This window comes from Penicillium pulvis (genome assembly GCF_028828015.1).
Source record: "Penicillium pulvis strain IBT 33274 chromosome Unknown contig_5_segment0_segment0, whole genome shotgun sequence".
Lineage (NCBI taxonomy): Eukaryota > Fungi > Ascomycota > Eurotiomycetes > Eurotiales > Aspergillaceae > Penicillium > Penicillium pulvis.
In genome coordinates, this window is record NW_026643078.1 from 2441072 (window position 1) to 2463497 (window position 22426).

At 50.0% G+C, this 22426-nt stretch overlaps 8 protein-coding genes across 8 annotated transcripts; 4 read left to right on the plus strand and 4 right to left on the minus strand.

Annotated features, from left to right (window-relative positions):
• The first annotated feature begins 59 nt into the window (after positions 1-59).
• N7503_007494 (putative spindle poison sensitivity protein Scp3) lies at positions 60-2098 on the plus strand. Its single transcript, XM_057067041.1, has 3 exons — positions 60-280; positions 372-493; positions 598-2098. Exons 1-3 carry the CDS (start codon positions 124-126, stop codon positions 1921-1923), a joined length of 1605 nt encoding a protein of 534 aa, XP_056920722.1. The 5' UTR covers positions 60-123; the 3' UTR covers positions 1924-2098.
• Positions 2099-2888: 790 nt separating this feature from the next.
• Positions 2889-5760, minus strand: N7503_007495 (putative RSC complex subunit (RSC1); the record flags this gene model as incomplete). Its single annotated transcript, XM_057067042.1, has 5 exons — positions 5565-5760; positions 5343-5505; positions 5212-5280; positions 3864-5120; positions 2889-3803 (listed from the first exon to the last, which is right to left on the minus strand). The coding sequence occupies exons 1-5, from the start codon at positions 5711-5713 to the stop codon at positions 2889-2891; spliced, it is 2553 nt and encodes an 850-aa protein (XP_056920723.1). The 5' UTR covers positions 5714-5760.
• A 913-nt stretch (positions 5761-6673) lies between these two features.
• N7503_007496 (ubiquitin-specific protease OTU1) lies at positions 6674-7675 on the plus strand (the record flags this gene model as incomplete). The annotated part of the gene is made up of 1 exon (XM_057067043.1): positions 6674-7675. One exon carries the CDS (start codon positions 6674-6676, stop codon positions 7673-7675), a length of 1002 nt encoding a protein of 333 aa, XP_056920724.1.
• A 187-nt stretch (positions 7676-7862) lies between these two features.
• On the minus strand, positions 7863-9517 carry N7503_007497 (serine/threonine protein kinase CDC7; the record flags this gene model as incomplete). Its single annotated transcript, XM_057067044.1, has 4 exons — positions 7863-8543; positions 8608-8668; positions 8730-9177; positions 9238-9517. 4 exons carry the CDS (start codon positions 9515-9517, stop codon positions 7863-7865), a joined length of 1470 nt encoding a protein of 489 aa, XP_056920725.1.
• A 327-nt stretch (positions 9518-9844) lies between these two features.
• Positions 9845-13709, plus strand: N7503_007498 (condensin subunit YCS4; the record flags this gene model as incomplete). The annotated part of the gene is made up of 6 exons (XM_057067045.1): positions 9845-10080; positions 10162-10664; positions 10720-10843; positions 10897-11038; positions 11097-13481; positions 13536-13709. 6 exons carry the CDS (start codon positions 9845-9847, stop codon positions 13707-13709), a joined length of 3564 nt encoding a protein of 1187 aa, XP_056920726.1.
• Positions 13710-14026: 317 nt separating this feature from the next.
• Positions 14027-15984, minus strand: N7503_007499 (putative oxysterol binding protein (Orp8)). Its single transcript, XM_057067046.1, has 6 exons — positions 15802-15984; positions 15623-15699; positions 15527-15566; positions 15404-15473; positions 15284-15343; positions 14027-15210 (listed from the first exon to the last, which is right to left on the minus strand). Exons 1-6 carry the CDS (start codon positions 15876-15878, stop codon positions 14263-14265), a joined length of 1272 nt encoding a protein of 423 aa, XP_056920727.1. The 5' UTR covers positions 15879-15984; the 3' UTR covers positions 14027-14262.
• A 568-nt stretch (positions 15985-16552) lies between these two features.
• Positions 16553-18066, minus strand: N7503_007500 (ubiquitin C-terminal hydrolase 37; the record flags this gene model as incomplete). The annotated part of the gene is made up of 6 exons (XM_057067047.1): positions 16553-17058; positions 17127-17302; positions 17361-17542; positions 17605-17704; positions 17788-17882; positions 17938-18066. The coding sequence occupies 6 exons, from the start codon at positions 18064-18066 to the stop codon at positions 16553-16555; spliced, it is 1188 nt and encodes a 395-aa protein (XP_056920728.1).
• A 382-nt stretch (positions 18067-18448) lies between these two features.
• On the plus strand, positions 18449-22415 carry N7503_007501 (uncharacterized protein; the record flags this gene model as incomplete). Its single annotated transcript, XM_057067048.1, has 5 exons — positions 18449-18790; positions 18965-19113; positions 19181-21570; positions 21627-22158; positions 22220-22415. 5 exons carry the CDS (start codon positions 18449-18451, stop codon positions 22413-22415), a joined length of 3609 nt encoding a protein of 1202 aa, XP_056920729.1.
• Between the last annotated feature and the right edge of the window lie 11 nt (positions 22416-22426).

Genomic DNA, 22426 nt, shown 5'->3' on the forward strand with positions numbered 1-22426 from the left:
AGGATTATTCGTTGTATAGATAGATACGCTGATTTCATAGAGTTGTCTTACCTAAACCACCCGCACCGGGACTCTTTCCCCTCCTCCGATCCGAATAAACCCCTCCTCCACAACTGTCTGGCGATGCTCTCGGCCTCTCGCCCTCCTTCATCTAATCCCAATCGCCTCGATATGAGAGGCCGTGCGCCACTGCAAGTGCCCTCCGGGCTCCAAAATGGTCATTCCCGCAATCCCTCGAGTCTGGACATGGCTCGCAGCCCGCCCAACCCGAGCAATAAGAGTACGATTGCGCCTCCGCTCCTCTAGCTTGCACGGCTCCAGTTTCTCTGTCTCGCAAGTAAGCTAATTCTGGGTCTCCGATCGCCCCGCAGATACCAAACATGTCCCCTGCAAATTCTTCCGTCAAGGTGCCTGTCAGGCAGGCCCCGCTTGTCCATTCCTGCACTCCACTGACTCGGCCATCGATTATGCTCCCTGCAAATATTTCTCCAAGGTAAGAACCAAGTCATGATTCTTGCTCGACATATCAATCCTCATTTCACGAATTCTCCTATGGCCGGGCGCTGACGGACTTTCTCTTCTTTTTTTTGCCACCAGGGAAACTGCAAGTTCGGCGCCAAATGTGCTCTAGCACACATTTTACCGGACGGACGGAGGGTGAATCGACCAACTGGTGGTGGGGGTGGAGGTGGAGGTGCTGGTATGGGAATTGGGGGTAGCCACCTGAACTTGGGTGGCCGGGTTAACCCACAGGCGTATGTGAACCAGGACTCGGCCTTGACGAACTCAGTCCTTTCGCAACAACGTATGAATGGCCACGAAACGCGATATGCCCCTCAGCCAGAGGATTTTCCCACCGTGCACGGGCAGCAAGTACCGCCATATGATTCGATCCCAACGATCGACGCCGGATTGGCCTCCGATGCCGGTTCGAAGTATGGTTCTCCGGTAGAGGATGCGCGCTTCCCCATGTCACCCAACCACCATCATCTAACCGCCCTTGATGCTGCACTTCCTGCATCATTCGATAGCCAAGGTATCTCTCATGTCGCGCGATATGGCCCCGTGGCTGCTTCAATGCCCTCGAAATTTGGCCTGGAACTGTCTCCGCCCGCACAGAGACCTGGGCCCTCAGATGCTTTCAGAAACCTACGTGACATTGGCTTTAGCTCTGAGCGTCGTAAGCCATTCTCTAATATTGGATCTTCACCTCCAGCACCTGAGGATACCGTGGGACCTCGATTTCTACATTCATCACGTCCTGTCAAGCCACGTATGCTATCCGCAAGCGTCCCTCGACCTACTGCGCTCGATGACTGGGATGAAAATTTTCCTATGGAAGAAGACTACCTGCCGATGAATCTACACGATGATGTTCTTACCCCGCAGGAAAAGTTGCGCCGGCTGTCCCGGACGGATCATGATATCAGCGGCCTCGGCATGAGCAGTAGCTTTTCCAAGAATGGCTCGCCTCTCGCGTCAAGCCCGTCCCGGTTTGGAGCATTGTTTGCGAAGCAGCGTCAGAAAAAGGATGATGATGGCGTGGCATCCTCGTTCTCTCACATTGGCTCTCCCCTCCGTGAATCCGCGCTGAACCCTGCTGCTAGCCCCAGTCTAGGCCCCATCGGCAGCCGAGCCTCCCACGATGGCTCGCCATTTGTCTCTAGCCCCGGAAGACAGTCATCCATGTCTATGATCTCCGAGCAGCTCAGTGGAATGTCTCTTCACCCAGGCTCCGCTCGACACTCCTCCATGGCTCCAGGCCGCCTCGACCGCACCATCTCCTCAGGTACCACCAGTAAGATCGAGGAGGAAGAGGAGCAGAATGACCTTGTCTTCTCCATGGAAGAGGAGGAAGGCAACAAGCGTAACAGCTCTTCCTGGAACTCCGACGAGACCAAAGAGAGCTCCAACGACGCCTAATTATACTTTTACTACTCTCACGACGACACGGACCAAACGGCGTCTTAACTTTTTATATTGGACATGTTCATATCAAAAAAGAGGCCATTGGAGTTTTACTTGGGCACACAACAGCATCACCGAGCGTCAAAAAACAATCATGGCCAAAAAGAAACAGGAGAAATCGGCAACTCACAAATTCTCGGAAGTACGATCCTTCTTTAAAAGCCCCCCTCCCCCCTTGGGCTAATATCTGTCCCCTGTCGGCGTGGTTCGGCGACATATAAAGAATTTGGCCGAATCCCATAGATTGACTTGTGAATTTTGCCGTGCTTGTTCATGATTATACTTGACTTTTGGTATTTTTCTTTTCGAGTCTCATATGGGTTAAGTATTTGTTCTACACCTTTGTTTCTGAATCATATTAGAATCGTCGCATGGTTTCTTCGAGACTGGACTCTTTTCCTTGGCCATCTCCTGTATTAATCTCTTTGTCTTCTGTGTGATCTTATGTGGTCTGGGGGATATCGAGGCTATTTGGTCCCGTTGATCTTTTGATACTTTATTCATGAGTCAATGACCTTGATTTCTGGTGTTTTGTCTCGGCCTGCGTTTCCATATTTCACTGGTTCTTTCTCATCCCCTGATCGTGCAATGTACAAATGGGAGATGCGCAAATATGCAATGGACGTAGGCTTCATATATTCTATGATAGAGTCCTAATGATTAAAACAAACATTCATATTGATATTAGATACATTTAAGGATTCCAAGGTTACCTCCCTGACATCCATACATCTTGTAAACGCCCCTTATTCTTGCCCAACCCTAGAAATAAATGACGCCTCCAAAGGGAACGAAATATAATATGAATGCGCAATTTGGACAGCACAGAAAATAAAAGTGAAAAAATTGCTTGTCTGCTTCTCTTCTTCATCCACAGGTAAGGTGCCACGGTATATGGCACGGTCATTGGGGTATTCGACTCATTCCTTCTTGGACTGAGTAAGGATTTGGCTCGTCGTCAGACGAGCCAACTGATCAGCTAGGATTCTACTTTCACGACATTTCAAGTCTGCAGCCCGGACGCTGTCGGCTTGATCATGATAGAATATCTTGTACAGCTCGTCGGTGCCGGTGACGACTTGTTTCACCATGCATTCAATGGCTCTCGGAGCCAGAGCCTCGACCCGAGCTTCAAGGACAGTCTCTTCACTGACACGCTGTCGCTTTTCCTCATCCGATCGTTGCTTCTCTTCTTCCTCCCGCTTGCGCTTCCTTTCGGCGACGTGCTTCTGACGCTCTTCTTTACGAGCAAGATATTTGAGAGAGTGGGCCAACTCCGGCTGAGCTGGTGTAATGATATCCAAGGGGGGAGCGGAGAAAAATAACACGTGGCCCCTCTCATCACAATGAAACTGCTGACGGATATCGGCGGGGATGGCAGCATTGGCCGCATCGCTGAGGTGGAAGACCTCGACTGCACGGGGGGCATTGGGGTTATACACAGGCGCCGCGGCATTGGGACGGTTGGTGGAGTAGGGGGCCGCATACGGCGTTGGCTGTGCTGCCGAATATTGATGCGTTGCCGGTGTTGATTGATAGACGCTAGTTGGGGTTTGCGGCACGAAGTTACTTGGGCGACGTTGGTTGGGGCCTTGGTACATCTGCGGGTTCATTGGAGGCTGGAATGTTGCTTGGGGCATAGGTGCTGGTGACGTTTGGGCCACAGGAGGCGCGGGTATAGGTGTCTGAAGTGGAGCCGCTCCTGCATTGCCCGAGTTCGCCATAGTAGCACCCAAGAGGGGTTGGTTCATGGACTGACGGGGAGTAGCAGATGCCATGGCGGATGGAGGCAGAGTAGGAGGCGGAGATGGGGTTGGCTCCGGCGGTGGGGATTCCTGGTGATAACAGTCAGATCTTGTCACTTAAACAGAAAGAGAAAGCATTATTGAACCTACATTCTCGTCACGAGGGCGACGGTGAACAGCACCCACAACAGGAGGCGCGTTGTCTGCGCCCCAGGTTGGCCGGGGAAGATCATCCGTTTCCTTGGCATCGTCCTTCAATAGATGCTTAATTGGGCTGGGGACCTTCTTGATCTTCCGAGGCACATCAAAAAGATCCATTTCGTAGTCCTTCTCGCGTACCTCATCTGGCAGACAGCTCGCCCATGTCTTGATCTTGTTAAGCTTGTGCTTTTCTTCATTGTAGCGAGCTTCACAAACATAGATCTCCTTGTCAGGCGCCAAGTCCCGTGGGCGTCCCCGGCTGTAGCGAGTGAAGAACATCACAAAGCAACGATCAACAATTTCATCAATGCGATGGTCTCGATATTGGCCAGTTTTCACCACTTCGTTAGGGTAAAAATGCTTCTCGAAGTGGTGAACCGTTTGTTCAGGGCGGTAATACCAGCACGCATTGATCCATTGTTCATTCTCAGAATCTTGCCATGTCCGATAGATCTGCGCCACAATGGGTTTGGTCACATCATTTGGGTTTTGAATGTGAACCCAATCTCCAACCTTCCAAAGCTCGCCTCGATGTAGGATACCATTTGGCAAAGGGAACCGACCATCTTCCATTAAGTATTCGCTATCGGGTTTCTTCTTCTCCTGCTCGGCCAGTTTCCGAGCATCACCCTGCAAATCAGCAGCGTCTCGGTATATTTGGCTTTCCGATTGGTTGTAGGCCTTGGCGTTGTCGAACATTAGGTCGAGATCCCGCATGAAATGGTCCACGGAATTGTACTTCTTGCGCTTCGCTTTGCGCTTGATGATGTCGATGGCGATCGGCTCCTTGATTTCCATGTAGTAATCTGGATAAGCAGCCTTATCTGGAAGACGCTCGAAGTGAACGATCTTCAAGTGGCCACCGGGCCCCTTGAACTTTCGGATTCCTTTCAAAATGGTTTTAATCCGAGTTTCCATTGGAGTATCCACGCGAGGCGGCCGACCTCGCTTTTTGCGGAGATCCGGCTCCTGTTTCTGGGAGTCCTTCATGCCACGTTTGAAGCCAGGTTTCGGTCCAGGTTTCTTTCGGCGGCGCCCCTCATCTTCGGAATCTTCTTCGTCGTCTTCCTCTTCTTCTTCCTCCTCGTCCTCATCGTCGGGCAAGGGATCCGCCTCGGGAATCTCTCCCAGGTCTGGATATTTGGCTTCCTCGGTGGATATTACGCCACTAGCCACGAGCTTCTTAAATTGGTCATGGAAGACCTCCTGTGCGTGAGAATAGAGTTAGCCACTGGCCCACAGTGCATTCAGAGAAAATCTGAGATGAGAGACTATATTTTGAGGTTATTATTCCTACCTTTATCACAAGAGCATCCTCATAGGCTTGCGACTTGGGTCTGTTGTAAGTTTGCGCGTTGTGGGAGATCTAATGGTCGGTAAAGAGGAAATCAGCTTCATGGAATTAGAAGAAGAGCTCAAATCGCGTACCAAAGCGCAATCGCGCACAAAATCCGAGAATTGCTTATATTCGCGCTTGTTGATTCTCTGCTTCAGGATACTTAGAGCTACCGGCTCCTTGATAATATCCTGGTAGTCTGGAACAAGGCGTTTGTTGACACTGCGGTGGAAAAGTCGCGATGGATCGTGACCACTATCAGGGAATCAGCATTTCGACTTGCTTAGGTCCTCTCGTGCGACTAATACACTTACTCCGGCTCGCGAAAATCGTATATCGCCATTGTGACATCCATCATGGCCTTCCACTTATCATCGGTCATAGCGCCATCCTCCTCGATTGAGGTAACAGGCTCCTCCGGCCGAGGCTGTGCTTGCGACTGCTCTCGCTCCACTTTATCCATGGTGCACTACCAGAGTTACCCGTGGAGAATCAAGAAGTGGAATGAAGATAACGGAAGCGAGCTGGTTTCGTCGTAAAGGGAGAGAGTGCTCAGGACGGTTTAAGTTACGCGCTGCTGAGTCATCCATGGTCGATACACCATGAATACGGATGTAATGTTATTATGGATGCCTTGTTATACAGGCTACAACAAGAGCCCCGGGATTTCAACCATCGCAATATACGTCCATAAATGGGCTTGGATCTGGGAAGCCTCCGGCGTCTCAATTCCTAGCACGTGCAATTGAAGCGATTCGGGGAGTCGGATGCGCTGTAAGGGAGAGTAACGGCTATACACGAAGTGGGGTGTGCAGTCGAGATCAAAGCATGCGTAGCTACCTAAACCATAGAAAAAAAAGTTACATCTGGAGACCTGGAATCATTCCATCTCATCATGACAGCTACATCGTCAGTGGGCAGAGTTCATACAAGTATAGGTATAAATTTGTGAAATCGGGTGAGTGATACAGCATATATAGTGGCGTTGCATGAGTTTGAAACCCCCTCCACTCCTTACATAATATTCTGCCATGTTTCCTGCCAGCCAAAACCTCACATGCTTAGCTAAATCAACTCAGAATAACTATAGAACTTGCAAGCTGAACATCACTGAGAACATTCCTAATAACGTACCACATATGACTTAAGAACTGTGTGGTGACCGGTGTTCTATTCTGGGTCAGCGCGCTGTTGATAGGCGGTAAGCTATACATAGTAGGCGGTCTGAAAGGCTGGTTTCAAACCCATGCAACACCACTGTATACTTCACCTTATGTACACTTAAATACTTTACCCCACATCTGGACCCAGCCAGTCGTCATCGTCCCCCTCACTGGATCGGTGCGGGACCTTGATCTCCAAACTTCATCATATTTTGTCTTTACACACCCACCGTCACTTCCTTGTGCTGTTTCATAGTACAATGCGGATGCGTGTACGAGGGCCCGAGGGCCAGTCAATAGTGACTCTCCTGGATGACGCCACTGTCAATGACCTTCGGACGCAAATTGCAAAGAACACTGGCCTGGCTTCCTTCGAGGTGAAATATGGATACCCAAACCTCAAACCCCTGGAACTCGACCAGTTTCAATCCGATCACAAAATTACGGATATCGGGGTCAATCTGAACGGAGAACAGCTGATTGTCGCTCAACGAGAGGGAGCTGCCCGACCTAGTGATCCGCCATCCCTCAATCAGCCGAGCCCTGCTATCCCACGGCTGTCGCAACAATCGTCTTCAATGTCGCAAAGGCCAGTATCAACTGCTGATGATCCCCCTGAGATTGCTTCACCCGAACATGCCGGCACTTTTGTGCTCCGGGTCATGCCCGATGACAACTCGTGTCTCTTCCGAGCAGTAGGCGCGGCGGTGATGGGTGATATGGATACTATGGTCGAGCTGCGGTCGATCATCGCGGGATCTATTCAATCGAATCCCTCAGAATACTCAGCAGCCATCCTGGGCAAGAAACCGGATGAGTATTGTCAGTGGATTCAAAATGATGACTCGTGGGGCGGCGCGATCGAGCTCAAGATTTTAAGCGAGTATTTCAACATCGAAATCTGTTCCATCGATGTAAAAACCTTACATATGTTCCAATTCAATGAAGGCGCCCCGACTCGTTGCATTGTGGTCTACTCGGGTATTCACTACGACGTCCTAGCACTCTCGCCCTCCGACCCACCATATACTCGTGCCAATCCTTTGGCAGACGGCGACACCAAGATCTTTGACGCGATTGACCCAGTCGTATTGGAGAAGGCGAAAGAATTATGTCGGGTTCTGCAAGGCAAGCATTATTATACTGATACCGCTGGGTTTTCCGTCCGTTGCAACACGTGTGGAGGCACCTTCACTGGAGAGAAAGGAGCAACCAAGCATGCCTCAGAGACGGGCCACTATGACTTTGGGGAAGCTGGTTAAGCAGGACATGGACAAACATTTCATACATTTTGATATAGGTTTAGAATATAATGTTTTCGGCAGGGTGTTATGGAGATACATAGCAATATGGGATCAACGCTTGTTATTATGGGGGGCAAAGCATTCACAATCAAGATGTATTGTATACATCAAAACTGCATCATATATCGTATAAGTCTCTTTAATCTCATAGCATCGCGACTTCGTCGGCTTCGTCTTCTCCAGCCTCATCATCTTCGGCTGACTCCCCACTCTCCTCGGGGTTGCCTCCCCACTCCACGTCATGGTGAACTGGGTTGGTAAAAAAGTCGTGTTGCAAAGCTTCCTCGGCACTGAGCCGCTTTGTTGGATCCAGTTCCATCAAGCCCGCAAGGAGACGCGTTGCTTGCTGTTCGCTTTCAGTCAAATCCTCCACACAGCTTGACCACTTCACCAGCTTCTCCCAGCTGTAGCCCTTTTCGCCGATGGTAGGCACGTTGGTTTCGAAGATCTGCCCGTGCATGGCCGCTGCAGTCTTCATTCGCCGGGTGCCAAAGATACTGGACATTTCAATCATGGCATCGATGTCATCTGCAGAATTGAAGAAGGGGAACCGACGGCCGAGTAAGGTTAACAGAATCACGCCGACGGACCACATGTCGATCTTTGTTGTCTGTGACGTACATTTGAATAGTACCTCTGGTGCGCGAAAGCCTCGAGTTCCAGCCCGATTCGCTCGCCTCGATGATCGAGAGTCATTCTTGGGATAACCGGTCGACAGTCCACCGGCTGGTGGATTCTTTGAATAGTAGCTCGAAAGTATCCGACTTCGGCGAACATATGACTGATGGGTGCAGAGACATGCACCAGTGTATTCGGAACCTTGACGCTGTAGAACGATGAATAGTCAGTCTCTAAATCGGCACATCCAGACACAAGAAGCCACAACTAACCTCTGCAAGCCCGAAGTCGACTAGTACACCTTCTTTAAGGTCCGGATTGTAGAGAAAGTTACTGCAAAAGGTCATATCAGTATGCAATCCAGAGTCTGAAAGTCTCACGAGGGGGCATGTACGTTGGTTTGATATCGCGATGGAGAATGTCATGTTCATGAACCGAGTGCAATGCAGTGAGGAGGGACCGTAAGTAATGGCGCATATCTGCCACCATGAATGTGCGATATTGAATGCGAAAGTCGGTATGTGGGAAGTAGGGCAACACAGCCACGACTTGATCTTGGAATCGGAATGCCGTGATCAAAGGGCACACAGATCGACAGCCTCGGAGATCGTGCAGAAGCTCCAGTTCATTTTGAATTCGAATTGGGCTACTGGTAACGTAGATCTTCTTCAGCGCCACATATCGGGCTTTCTTGTGCCTGGCATGCTCTCCTTCAACTCTGCGTCGTTTGGAGGGAGGGCTGGCCCAGGCTTCCTGTTCTTGCGCTTGCCCGAAGATATCCCAGTCGTTATGATAGTGATCGTAAAGTAGATCTTCCGCTTTGTAGACTGTCGAAAAGGTTCCTATGGGATGACCAATGGTTAAATCTAAGTATTTGTGCAGCAGATCCGATCCAACCATACCTTCTCCGATTCGATTGACCAGTCGGAATCGGTCCGAGATGCCAGGAAAGGTATCTTCCAGCTTGGTCATGTCTTCTCGAACAGACTCGTCCACTTCCTCTTCCTCCTCCTCCTCCTCCTCCTCCTCATGGTCACTCGCTCCCTGGGGCGTTTCGCGGAGGCTTGTCCTATCATCACCATCCTCCGACGCGTATTTTTGCGTTGCGGGCTGTAGTCCTCGAAAAGAACTGCTCCGCTGGAGTTCAAAGACTCCGGTGGGGGCAGCTCGGAGAGCCGACATAGCACAAGCTAAGTATGAAAGAGAAGAGATCTCGGAGATAATCCAAGGTCGCCTGACAATACCCTGATCCTGTTCACGGGGAAATGGGGGGAAGGAAGAGAAGGGTTCAAGCGCATTACATGCGTATCGCTTGTTTTTCTCCGAAAACCACGGCAGTACGAGGGTATAATAGGTAATATTACGGGCGGTGAGGGGTCACCGTGGTTCCGCGCGACCAAAAGAGTAAAAGCCAAACACGGATATCGTCAACAAGGGTTTGTTTCCCCTCCTTCCCACTTTCCGGACCGATAACACCAACAATCTTTCCTCGTGGACCACGACAAAGACATGGAGGATAGAATACAGTTCGATATCAATGAGTCACTCAAGTACTACTTGAGTGATCCATCTTCCCTTCCCACCCCCGAGGCAGACCCAGAGCTTCTCGACTGCGAATCTGACCCGGATCAATTGTCGCCGGCACTGATTGACAACGTTTTAAACCCGATCGTGGATGCAGTGGCGGAAAACCCAGAAGCCCTAACAAGATCTTCAATTTTTGATTCTCTACAATATCTATTAAAGTGCGCACCGGTCCCTTCCCAATTACCCCATGGAGGCTTTCGTCCACCAGGAATCGACTCTGAACTTGTGAACCCTTGCAGATATACCACATTCGTCCCCGTGAAATCCCTCAGCAAACTACTCGACCTTATCGTATCCGGACTGTCTGTTGAGGCAGACATTATTCATGGCGACTTAGAATCTGACGAGCAGGATGCCATCCAACACCACAAACAACTCCTGGAGATGTACGGGTTCCTGCTCCAGTGGGCTCTATCTGCGGTAGAGGTCAAGGCGGCAGAGAAACCTGCAGAGTCTGCCCCTGCCCGACGAGGAGGCCCCAAATCCAAGAAGTCCGCCAAGGATGGACACTGGGATTGGACTCCCCAGATCCAAATTTCCATGGAGACCATGTGCAAGGTGATGAAACTCAAATTAGGCCGTATTTTTCTGACCACCTCGGATCGCGACACCTTTATTAATTTGTTCACCCGCACTATCTATTTGATCTTGGAGAGCGAGCAGAGAGTCAAGAGCATGGCCATTCGAATGCATGCCTTCAAGGTGCTGTGCATCGCGGTGAAGCACCATGGCCATGCCTTTGGTATATTTTACGGGTGGATGGACAAATTGATTGCTGGAGCTAATTCGCATAATAGGAGCGCAAACCTCAATCGTTCAAAGCCTGACATACTTTGAGCATCTGTCCGAACCCATGGCCGAATTCCTTCACATCCTTGCGGAACAATACGACTATCCTCAACTCTCGGATGAGATCTTAAAGTAATGTTTCGCACAGAGTACCCACCCAAGGGCCTTGTGCTAATATGAACCAGGGAACTTGGAAATAAGGAGTTCAACTCAAACGACACCCGTGGGCCGAAGTCCGTCTCTGCATTTATTATCAAGCTATCCGACCTTGCCCCGAGATTGATCATTAAGCAAATGACCCTCCTAGCCAAGCAGCTCGATAGCGAGGTGCCTACATTCCTTGCCTCCCTCAATAGACCCCAACTTAGACTAACCCGTTATAAAGGCATACACACTGCGCTGTGCAGTCATCGAAGTCTGCGGCAACCTCATCTCCGATTTGAGCCGACAAGAAGAACCCAGCGAGAATTACAAGACGCAAATCAACGCCTTTTTCGACGTATTGGAAGAGAGATTCCTGGACATCAACCCCTATTGCCGCTGCAGAGCCATTCAGGTCTTCATGCGAATCTGCGATTTAGAGCAGAAATTTCCTAAGAGACGGCAGCGTGCATCTGAGTTGGCTGCGAGAAGCCTGGAAGATAAAAGCAGCAATGTGCGACGGAATGCGATCAAACTGCTGTCTAAGCTGGTCGCTACGCACCCATTCAGTGTGATGCACGGCGGTCAACTCTCGTACAAGGAGTGGACCGAGCGCTTAGATGGGGTAGATGCGGAACTGAATGCTCTGCGGCCCCCAGAGACACCAGGCTTTGATGCGGATGCTACTCAGGGCGTCGATCCTGAATTGTTGGATGAAGCAACCCAGATGCCGGATGACTCGCCTTCGAAAGCGCCCAGGATGACAGAAGAAGAGAAGGAAATCGCCGTGCAAAAAGCAGCGGAACAGGCGGCCACATCCGAGTTGTTGACTCGGTTACAGCTGACCAGGAAATACTACAATGAGGCTTTGCGCTTCATCGAAGTTCTCCATTCGGGATCCACAGTAGTGTCTCAGCTGCTTTCATCTCGCAACAAGAGTGAGGTAATCGAGGCCATGGATTTTTTTGTGGTTCTAGATGCCTACAAGGTCGAGACAGCTCGTAGTGGAATCCGTCGCATGCTCCGTCTAATTTGGACCAAAGGCAACAGTGATGAAGGCAAGGGTGTTCAAACTCATCTTATTGACTGCTACAAGGGGCTCTTCTTTGATGCACCTGACTCTTTCAGCCCCAATGATGCCGCGAACTACATCGCTCGCAATATGATCAGTTTAACCTTCGGCTCGACACCAGCCGAACTCACTTGTCTGGAGCAGTTACTTAGTACCATGATGAAAGCAGGACATGTCTCGGAGACAGTAATCGCCAAGCTCTGGCAGGTTTACAGTGTTCAGAAAAAGGAAATCTCGAAAACCCAGCGCCGGGGTTCCATTATCGTCCTTGGTATGCTCGCGTTGGCCGACCCAGAGGTTGTCGTCAAGGAGATTGAGGCTATGCTACGCATCGGCCTCGGCGGCTTGGGACGATCCGATCTTGTGCTTGCCAAATATACCTGCATTGCTTTACGTCGCATGGTGCCTGGGCGTCAGGCTAAATCCAAGGATATTGGTATCCCCAAACTTGCCAACGACCATTCGGTCTTGACCAAGCTTGCCGCCATGCTCGAAATTGTCTCTAACAGCAAAGAGTGGTATGGTGTTGCGGAACAAGCTATCAGCGCCATCTACACTCTATCTAAGCACCCGGATGTTCTTTGCTCTGACATTCTTCGGAGAAAGACTCGGTTTGTGTTCCAGCCTCATCTTCAACGCCCTTCCTCCTCGCATGTTTCTGTGGATGAGGAGGACCAACGTCCTGGTACCGCATCAACCGATGGGCTAGGCTCAAAATCAAGGCCTTCATCCGCAGCCCTCTCGCAACTCCTGTATGTCGTTGGCCATATTGCGATCAAGCAAATTGTGCACTTGGAGCTGTGTGAGCTTGATTTCAAGCGCCGCAAGGCGGAACAAGAGAAGAATAAGACGGCGGAGGCTGCCGCTCAAAAGCCCGCCGACAATGCCGATGAGGATGAGCTTGACTTGATCGGAGGTACCACCGAGGACGATTTTCAAGACGCCATGGCTCATATTCGTGAGCGTGAGCTACTTTATGGCGAGAACTCCCTTCTTGCAAAGTTTGGTCCATTAGTGGCGGAGATTTGCGCCAATAACAACACCTACCCGGATCGTGATCTACAGGCATCCGCGACCTTGTGTTTGGCGAAGCTCATGTGTGTATCGGCTGAATATTGTGAGAAGAATCTTCCGCTCCTGATCACAATCATGGAACGGTCCGAGGATCCGATCGTGCGCAGTAATGCCGTTATCGCACTGGGTGACATGGCCGTCTGCTTCAATCATCTCATTGACGAGAATACGGACTTCCTATACCGCCGTCTCAATGATGACGAGGCATCCGTCAAGCGTACTTGTCTCATGACCCTCACCTTCCTGATTTTGGCTGGTCAGGTCAAGGTCAAGGGTCAGCTCGGTGAGATGGCTAAATGCTTGGAGGATGATGATAAGAAGATTGCCGATTTGGCCCGCATGTTCTTTACCGAACTGGCCACCAAGGACAATGCTGTTTACAACCACTTTGTGGACATGTTCAGTCTGTTGAGTGCGGAACGGAATTTGGAGGAGGTATCTCTCCGCCGTATTGTCAAGTTCCTCATCGGATTTGTGGAGAAGGTAAGTTTCAATTGTCCAACTCGTTCTACAACTATACTCATACTGTATGCACAGGAGAAACATGCTCGCCAGCTAGCGGACAAGCTTGCCGCCCGACTGCCTCGTTGCGAGACGGAGCGGCAATGGAATGATGTCGCCTACGCGCTGTCTCTGCTCCCACATAAGAATGAAGACATCACCAAGACCGTGACTGCTGGCTTCACCAAGGTCGTCAGTGCCTCAGCTTAGTATAGGCAATCTTGAGTTTTTATTCCATGCCTTGATGTTTTAACGACTGTAACTATCTTGTCTCGATGTTTCTTGTGTTTTGTTTGGAGGGGGGTTTGGGGGTGTTGGTGGCTACCAATCGGTTCGGGCTGGTTCATGGCTGTTTTGCATGTTGCAATGAATCGTTGTAATCTTCATATTCTTCTCTCTAGGCTACATGTCACTTTATATACCATAACCTAGGGACCAAGTGCAGGTGTTGAAAACGATTTTATATTCATTCTGAGCACTCAAGGGAGTGGTTGCTGCTCCCTCGGCAGGAAAATAAGACCTCATTCGGCCGCAAGTGACTATCCACAAGAAAAAAGGGAGGAGAGACAAGGTACAGCCCCTAGGTGAAGGCATATAAAGAGCAAGAATTCTAAAGTATGTGAGACGGCGAAAGGGGGAAACAGAAGGAGATATACGCCAAAGTAGAAAGGGTCGCGCATGCCAGATACGCCACAAGTTCTGCGATCAAAAACAATAGAGAGCCGTGGATCCTTGAGAATTTGGGGAACTGAATAAACAAGAGCTATGCACCGTGTACTGTACTTTCCTCCAAGGCGTATTTTCCATCTCGAATACCCTGCAAAACCTTCTGGCCTTCCTCGGTCAATTCAGGCTTGCCCAGTGGAGTAACTGCACCGGTGAAGAAGCGCGGACTCCATTCGACATCTTGTTCCTTGCGCTCCGCCGCTCGCTGGCGCTGGCGTTCCTCGATGTCCTGCTTGAGTTTGGTCGCCTGAGTGAACTGTTTACCCACAATGGCATCTGTCACTTCGCCCCAGAACTTCAAGGATTCATTGGATAGCTGTTGTTCGTCCGGAGGCAGGTCTTTCGAAGCCGGGTAGAGAGGCTCAATGTCGATGAGCAAAATGGGCTCTTTGGAACCCGCCGGGGTGTAATATATTTTGCCGTGCCAGGACCCGCTGATTCGCGCGATAATATCACTCTCCACTACATCCTTCAACCTTGTGATGTTATCCTTCTCAGGGTTGTAACGGAAAACCACGCCCTCCATCCGGTTTTGCGAGCGGCCAAGCCATCCTTCCTCCAGGTATTGTAAAATCGCTTTCATGCCTGTTTTAGGACAAGTGATGTAGCATGCGTCCGACACCGTAATCGACAGAGCGCCTCGCAGTAAGCCTCCCAAGTGTGCATGAGGATGCGTTAATTGATATTCCTCATTGTCTCTCTTTTCGAGATTGACAAAGATACCGAGATTGTGCTGACCGGGGCTCACTCTAATACTGGTGCCGGTGAACTTGGCGCTGAGCTGGTCAAATCCTCGTGCGGAGACACCCCGCTCAGGGCAGTCGATGTAGAAGGCAGAGACGGGTGGGTGATGAGATGTCTGCTCAGTCAAGTAGCACACCTTGACCTTCTCGTTGCCATCCTTCACGATAGTGCCATTGCCATTTACGTCGACCCCCGGGAGATTGGTTTCCAGAGGGGCAATATCTTGCACATCCCAGCTGCACTATTTGTCATCGTCAATACCCATTTTCTGCCTTCCTAGCCAACCCCGAGAGGATTTGCTCCATTTAACTTACTCGGAAAAATTCTCCCAAGGTCGAGTTGTACGGTTTGCATGGCTTGCCCTTGATGTATTTCTGTTGGATGGTTCAGTACCTTCATTCCGTTTCATGGACAGGCCGCAGGTCAAGAAATACCAGGTCTTTCGTAAACCAGAACTTCAACACCTCCAGCATGCGACCTAATTCATCATCCGACGTGCCAATACTGTCTAGAGTCAGCACAAGAGCGACTGCTATCGAAGGGCCACGGGTGCTGACCTCGCAAAGGTCTCCGGTCGGTCCAGGTAGTTCCAATATTCTGAGTCCCACGTCAGTTCCCCATGTCACACACAGCTTCCCCAACTGTAAACCTACCCAGATTCGGTCGCGGCTCTAGGAGCTGAGCTGGCAACGAAAAACGAACCGAAGCGATGTCTGTCACACCCACGAATCTGGGTGACCGTTGTATTAGTAAAGTTTTCGCTCAGATTGGTTCATTTTCTTTCTGTCCCTTCAAGTTGGACCTCTTGGAGAAACTTGGGGATCAAACATACTTGCGCAAAATGGAGAGAAAGGTCTTCAGCTTGGAAGAATCATCGGGGGCCTTCTCAGGCACGGCGGTGGAAGACATGGTGCGGAGTGGCGGTTTGCAAAAGCTAACGGAATGCGAAGTACAGGGGTTTAGTGGGCAGCGGGCCCTAGGACGGAGATAGATCAAAGAATGAGTAGGAAGTAGCAATGAGCTTAACAAATCAAGTATAGGGAAAAAGAAGGAGAACAAGGAAACCGTGACTGGTAATTCGGGGAAAGGTCCAGTGACGTGGGAAACTGTTATTTTTTGCCTTTTTGCCCCGGGTGGGGCATGATACACTATCAATACACTCGTATTACTAGAGAAAGGGGTTATCTATGTACACAATTAGATATATACAGGACACGATAAGAGAATTTGGAATTGAAATTGAAATATCCGGGAATGGTGAATTCAAGGCATAACTCCGGGAAGTATTAAGGGGTGAAGCTCGTAGCTCTTTTCCGGTTGACACACAACATATGGTAATATTTGAGACATCCAGTGAATGTGATGATTCTAATTGATAGGGTTCCCAAAGCTAAAATCTATATAATACCTCCTAAAGCAGGACACGACACTCCCAAAATTAAAAATAAGAACGTGGGTCATGGTATCATTGTAATCATCCTGTATTCTGTATTGATCACCCGGATCATTTAAGGTGTGGAAGTGTACCAGGTGTGGGCCAATCACTGCGCCACGAGGGTCCGGATCCAGGCCTTCATTTGCTTTTACAATAACTCAGCCAGCATATGCTTGCGGGCAAGGAATCGCAACCACGTCCGTATCGCGGGCCCATAGTCATATCGCCGTCCCGTCGCATGGTCCTCGTCACTTCGTTGGATCTGTTGCTCCTCTCGAATCCGACCTCGTAGTTGGCGTTGTACGTCGCGGAGTCGTCGTAGCTCCGTGGCAAATTCCGAAGACGCGATATTGGAGATCACAGCCGCATCAATGTCTTCGCGACTCAGGCCATAGGAAGGATCGGGACCCAGCACCGTCTCGGTGAGCTCGGTTAACATTGCGTCGGGAAGTACCGGGGTTGCGGGGGATGTCAGTCGGGCATTTAAAATCTCCAAACCTCGAACATTGACGGCAAGCTGCTGGATCAAGTCATGCAGGGGATCCCGAACCACCCCTAGCATAGAAAATTCAATCTGCTCTTCCTCGTATGCCGCCATTCGCTCAACGATATTGGGCCGGGCCAACTCCAACCAGTCATCTTCGGAGCATTCACCTAGGGCAAGTCAATATGAAAGAATATGTCACCAATTGGCAATTTGACAGGATCAGATGCACACGAACCTAGGGATTGTGGTTGCCGTTCTAGTCCATCGAATTTCCATACTTGACCCATGGCCGGCATAAACGCAATAAAGTGGAAAGTAGCATCCGAATTGCCGGTATCTTGACCCTGATATCGTTTTTTAGAAGTTGCCTCTGATTTAAGCTGTAAATCGGCATTTAAAATATCCATCTTGCTATACAGATGGAAGTAATCAGCATCAACAAGCAAATGACGGGAGATCAAAAGCATACCGTGCAAAGGAATTGTGTATTTTCTTAACAAACTCAAAGTTGTTGATGGCATCGCCCCGGAGAGCTGGAGTAAAATTCTTGGTGAATTCCTTGAAACGCTCAAGATTTTCCCCGAGATCGATATTTGGGATATTATTGACAATATTCAGTAGTGCCACACTGGCACAAGCATTGATTGCTGTCTAGACAAGACTCAGCTTAGACCTCTCCCTCTCCCTCTTTTCGCTCAAATATTTCAACTCACCTGGTTTGCAAACCAGAGGCCATCAGGGCAACTAATTTCCTGCCGATCTGTGTCATCTTCTTGCCAGCGGAACAGGAAGATCAATGCATAGATCGGTTTACTATCCCCCGTTTGATTAGTGAAATGGGGGTGGAAAATAAAGTCAAAACCCGGCCAAAATGACTCTTCAGCATAGGATCATACTTAAGAAAGGCCATCATTTCCTCCTCAAGAGACACGACTTCTTGAACTTTGACTCCTTTCACCCCGAACTCTCGGAGCATCACATTGAACAGAGCCTAGACAATTGCGTGAGCTACAAAGATCATGACTGGATCAATAAACATCACTCACAGGCTCTGACTCGATCTCACAGAATCCGTTCCAGCTATCTTTCTGCGGCTGACTAGCTGGCTGGCAGATCTCATCACTGTTGTCCTCCAAAAGATCGATCAGACGTCGTCTCTTGGTAGGTGGAACCATGCTGATGATTCAAGCTGTTTTCAGCTTATCAATAAAGAAAAAAGAAACATGAGATTCTGCTTAGACTTCTGGGTTGCGAGATCTAAGAGAGGTGATGTACAGGCAGAGTAAGAATAATGTACAGAGAGTATGGTATGTCTGATGTGGTGGACCGAGCTTTGTCCGACGCGCTTCCCGCGTCTCTCGGCAACTTCACTGCTTTTTGTTTCTTGTTTTCCTCCAACTTTCTCGTGAAGAAAAAGACAAGATCAATTCACTCCGACAGCGAATTAAATAGCCAATTGTTACAGCTTTGGGGGAACCAGTCTGCAGAGCTTTCTCTTCAGCTTCATCTTTCTATAGTGGCAACCCCCGCCGAAGACCCTGGTGACCACAGCATGCCATGAACGGTACTCCCCTCCTTCCGTCTGCCTTTCCTCAGACGCCCAAGACGATTCCTAGGAGACGAAAGCTTTTTGAAACTCCCCGGTCTCAATCTCGCGATGTGCGAGAAAGAAAATCACCCTCCAAATCCCCGGCGAAGGCACCAAAGGTGCCCGCGCCCGCGCCCCAGAATACCAACACGCCTCTCGTCCCGGTCAGCTTGATCGATGCGCCCTCGCAGCGTCTCTATGTGGTAGCTTTCTACCTGGTCCTCAATGCGTGGCGCATATATGAATCTTGGACCGCGTCCGACGAGCTGGACTCGACTTGGTTGTTTCTGAAATGGGTGTCGGTGGATGGGGTATTTTTTTCGGCCTGCAAGCCCTGCGCATACCATGGCTGGAGTGGGCATTCCCGACCACACTGGCTCTGTTCTTGTTACATGTGGTCGGCAACGTTTTTCTCATGTTTCAAATTCCAGTCCGTTTCCCTGTCCTCCAATTAAACCAGAATCTACTTTTGCTGACAATGTTAGATCCCTCTGGGCGCGTGGCTTGCAGGATTGGTCAAGGTTGCTTATGATCGTGAGCTGTCCATCTCAGAACGCAAGGTCAAACCGGGAGACATCATCCACAATGCCTCGTTGATTTTGGGAAAGCAAATTGTGCATATTCTTCCCGAAGGGTACGTACATATTTCACTCTAGATATGCGGCATCGAACCTGGTTTGAATACTAAGTTGATCTTCTAGTTCTGCCATTCTCAACCCGGAGCGACAGGCGCTATGCCTTGATTCCCAGAGAAACACTGTGACCCTTCCCATCCGCGTGAACCAGACAGATCCCATATTAATTGAAGTGCTGCGCCTCGACCTGAACACGGGTGAAAACGAAACCTTGACTATTCCATTCAAACAGTTGAAACAGCTCAAGAAGCAAGCGGAAAAGAGGCATGCAACCCTTGATCCTGTCCCCTACCGGGATCTTTATCTCCCTGTCAAGAAAACGGGTATCTATCGTCTTCAACGGGTGGTGGATGAATCTCAGCTCGACGTGCGCACTCGCACATCTGATGCCCTGGTGGTGGCATGCCCTCGAGCGCTGATCAAAAACTCGCATACAAATAAATGCAAAGGAGAATTGTCCAACTTGGTACTTGAGGTCGAAGGCACGCCTCCATTGAAGATCAAGTATAGTCGGCAGGTAAATCACCATGACCGTGGCTTTTCCTTCCAAAATATCCAGCCGGATAACCTGCGTTCGCCTCTCCTCAGCCAAAGGCCAGGTGGTGCTCTCTTCAGCATCAATCAACCTGATATCTCATGGGCACAGAGCCAGAAAATCGATGTCCCGTTGAACGAGTCCCTAAACGTCGGTGGAGAATGGCTTTATGCTATTGAAGAAGTTCACGATGCGTGTGGGAATGTTGCCAACTACTCAACTGTGTTTGAGGACGCAGAGCGGCCATCGACCAAGTCGTTAGCCCAATGGCATCAGTTCTCGGTGCATGAAAGCCCACGCATTTCCTTGTCGGGATGCAATGACCAACGTCCGCTGGAAGTTGCCCGTGGAGATAGTGTTGATCTTCCCATCAATTTTCAAGCGGTCGGAACTGGGTACGACGGTGACGGTCCCTTCTCAGTGGTTTACACGTATACCGATGGCTCGGATGCTCAGAAGAGCGCGGATTCGAAAGAGACCACCCTTGTACTGAGATCGGTGGATCAGAAATCGCCCATCAAAGAACCGGGCTGGTATTCGTTGACATCCGTTTCCAGTCAATTTTGCCCGGGTGATATTCTGGAACCCGCGTCTTGCTACCTGCATAACCCACCCGAGCCCGAACTGTCTGTCAGGGCCGAGAAGATCTTTGATCGATGTGCCAATAATGCAGTTGGTTTGCTTGTCGATCTAGACCTGACAGGGTCTCCACCTTTCCGTCTCCGTTATAGCATCGAGAACTCCAAGGGAGCCATCACGAAGACCCAGAAGATTGATGGACCACGAACACAGCTAGACTTTACACCCTCGGAAGCTGGCTTCTACCGCTACCGTTTCCTTGACATCGAGGATTCCGTGTACTCTCCAAGATCCTTGAAGGATAAGGTGGCTCCATTGGAACAAGATGTCAAGCCACCGGCTTCTGCTCACTTTGTTGGATCAAGGGAGGTTCGCAAAGCGTGCTTTGGAGAGTCTGTCTCGGTTGATCTGGCTTTCCTGGGAGAGGCTCCGTGGACCTTGCAATACGAACTCCTTCACAATGGCAAGAGAACCAAGCATATGCTTCAATCGGATTCCGAAACGGCGACCATCACTACGGATAAATTGGTGAGCGGGGGCGAGTACACCCTCGCACTTACTAGTGTCAAAGATAAATCGAATTGCAAGCGGACATTGAAAGAAACGGTGAGGTTTGACGCACGGTCAAAGCCACCTCACGTTTCCTTTGGCCAGATCGACAAGAAGAGGAGTCTATCTGCCATGCAAGGCTCGAAGATCGAGGTTCCGTTAAGACTGAGTGGTGAGCGGCCATGGACAGTGAAATACAAGAATGTGGATGGCAACAAGTCACCTCTTCAAAAGACCTTCTGGGACGAAAACAGCGTTTTGATCGTGGATCAAGAAGGCCTCTATGAGCTTCTTGAGGTATTTGACAGCTCATGCCCAGGCTCTGTGGACCAAGTCGCGAAAGAGTTTGAGGTCTCTTGGATCCCTCGACCCCAGGTCACCGCCGTGGATGGCTCACCTGTCGGCTCAACAGGCAATTATGTGAAGCCAGAAGTCTGCCAAGGCGATGACGACAGTCTTGAACTTCGTCTGTCTGGCAATCCTCCTTTCGCTCTTCAGTATGAGCAACGGCGAAAGACAGACCGTGGCACCTCTTCAGTTCGCACCAAAAATCTGCGAACTGCACTCAACGTGTTATCAACCGAGATGGACACCTCTGAACCTGGTCAATACACCTACAAGTTCACCGATGTGGGTGACAATCTCTACGATCATGACCCAAAGAGCAGTGCTCTAGTTGTGACGCAGAAGGTAAACTCGCTTCCGACTGCCCGCTTTGATTCTCCCGGTCATATCTACGGCTTCTGCAAAGAGGATGCCACTGGCGAGGAGACCATACCAATTACTCTGGAAGGTGTCCCCCCTTCTCGCTGGAAATTACCATCAAGCATCACTCGAATGCCAAACCAGAAATCGTATCCATCCCGAAGATCAACTCGAACCACCATAACCTGCCTATTCCTCGACGTCATCTGGATCTTGGCCAACACGTAGTCAGCATCCACAAGGTGCGTGATTCCCGTGGCTGCCAGAGAGCCACCGAATACGATTCTTCCTCCGTCCGGGTGTCCGTTTCTGATGTGCCCACGATAATTCCTCTTGAATCCAAGGTGGACTATTGCGTGGGCGAACGGTTGTCATTCTCTCTTTCGGGACATGCTCCGTTTGAAGTTTTCTATACTTTTGACGGAGCTCAACGAAAGGCTACGTCGCAGAACACGAACTTCCGCCGAATTGCCGAACGTCCAGGCGAGTTCACCATTACCGCTGTCGGTGACGGGGCTAGTGGGAAGTGCAAGGCACACAAAGACATCACCAAGGTCATCCATGAGATGCCCAGTGTGCGGATAAGCAATGGTCAAGTGTCCGTGGTCGATATCCACGAAGGTGGGGAAGCTGAACTTCACTTCGACTTCTGGGGCACGCCGCCGTTTGAATTCACGTAAGTTGCGAGTCCTGTTTGTGATCTCATTACCATGAACGATACTGATTCTTCTCTACAGATACATCCGAAGCTCTAATGCCCGCAAGGGTAAGAAGTCCGAGGTCCTCGACATCAAGCATGACATATCTTACGAGCATCGCAAGACCGTCAGGACCTCTGACGAAGGCACCTACGAGGTTGTGGCTATCAAAGATAAGTTCTGTTCTTTCTCCTCGCAGGTGCCGACTGGCAAGTCGGGTCGGGGTTCATCATGATTGTAAAATGA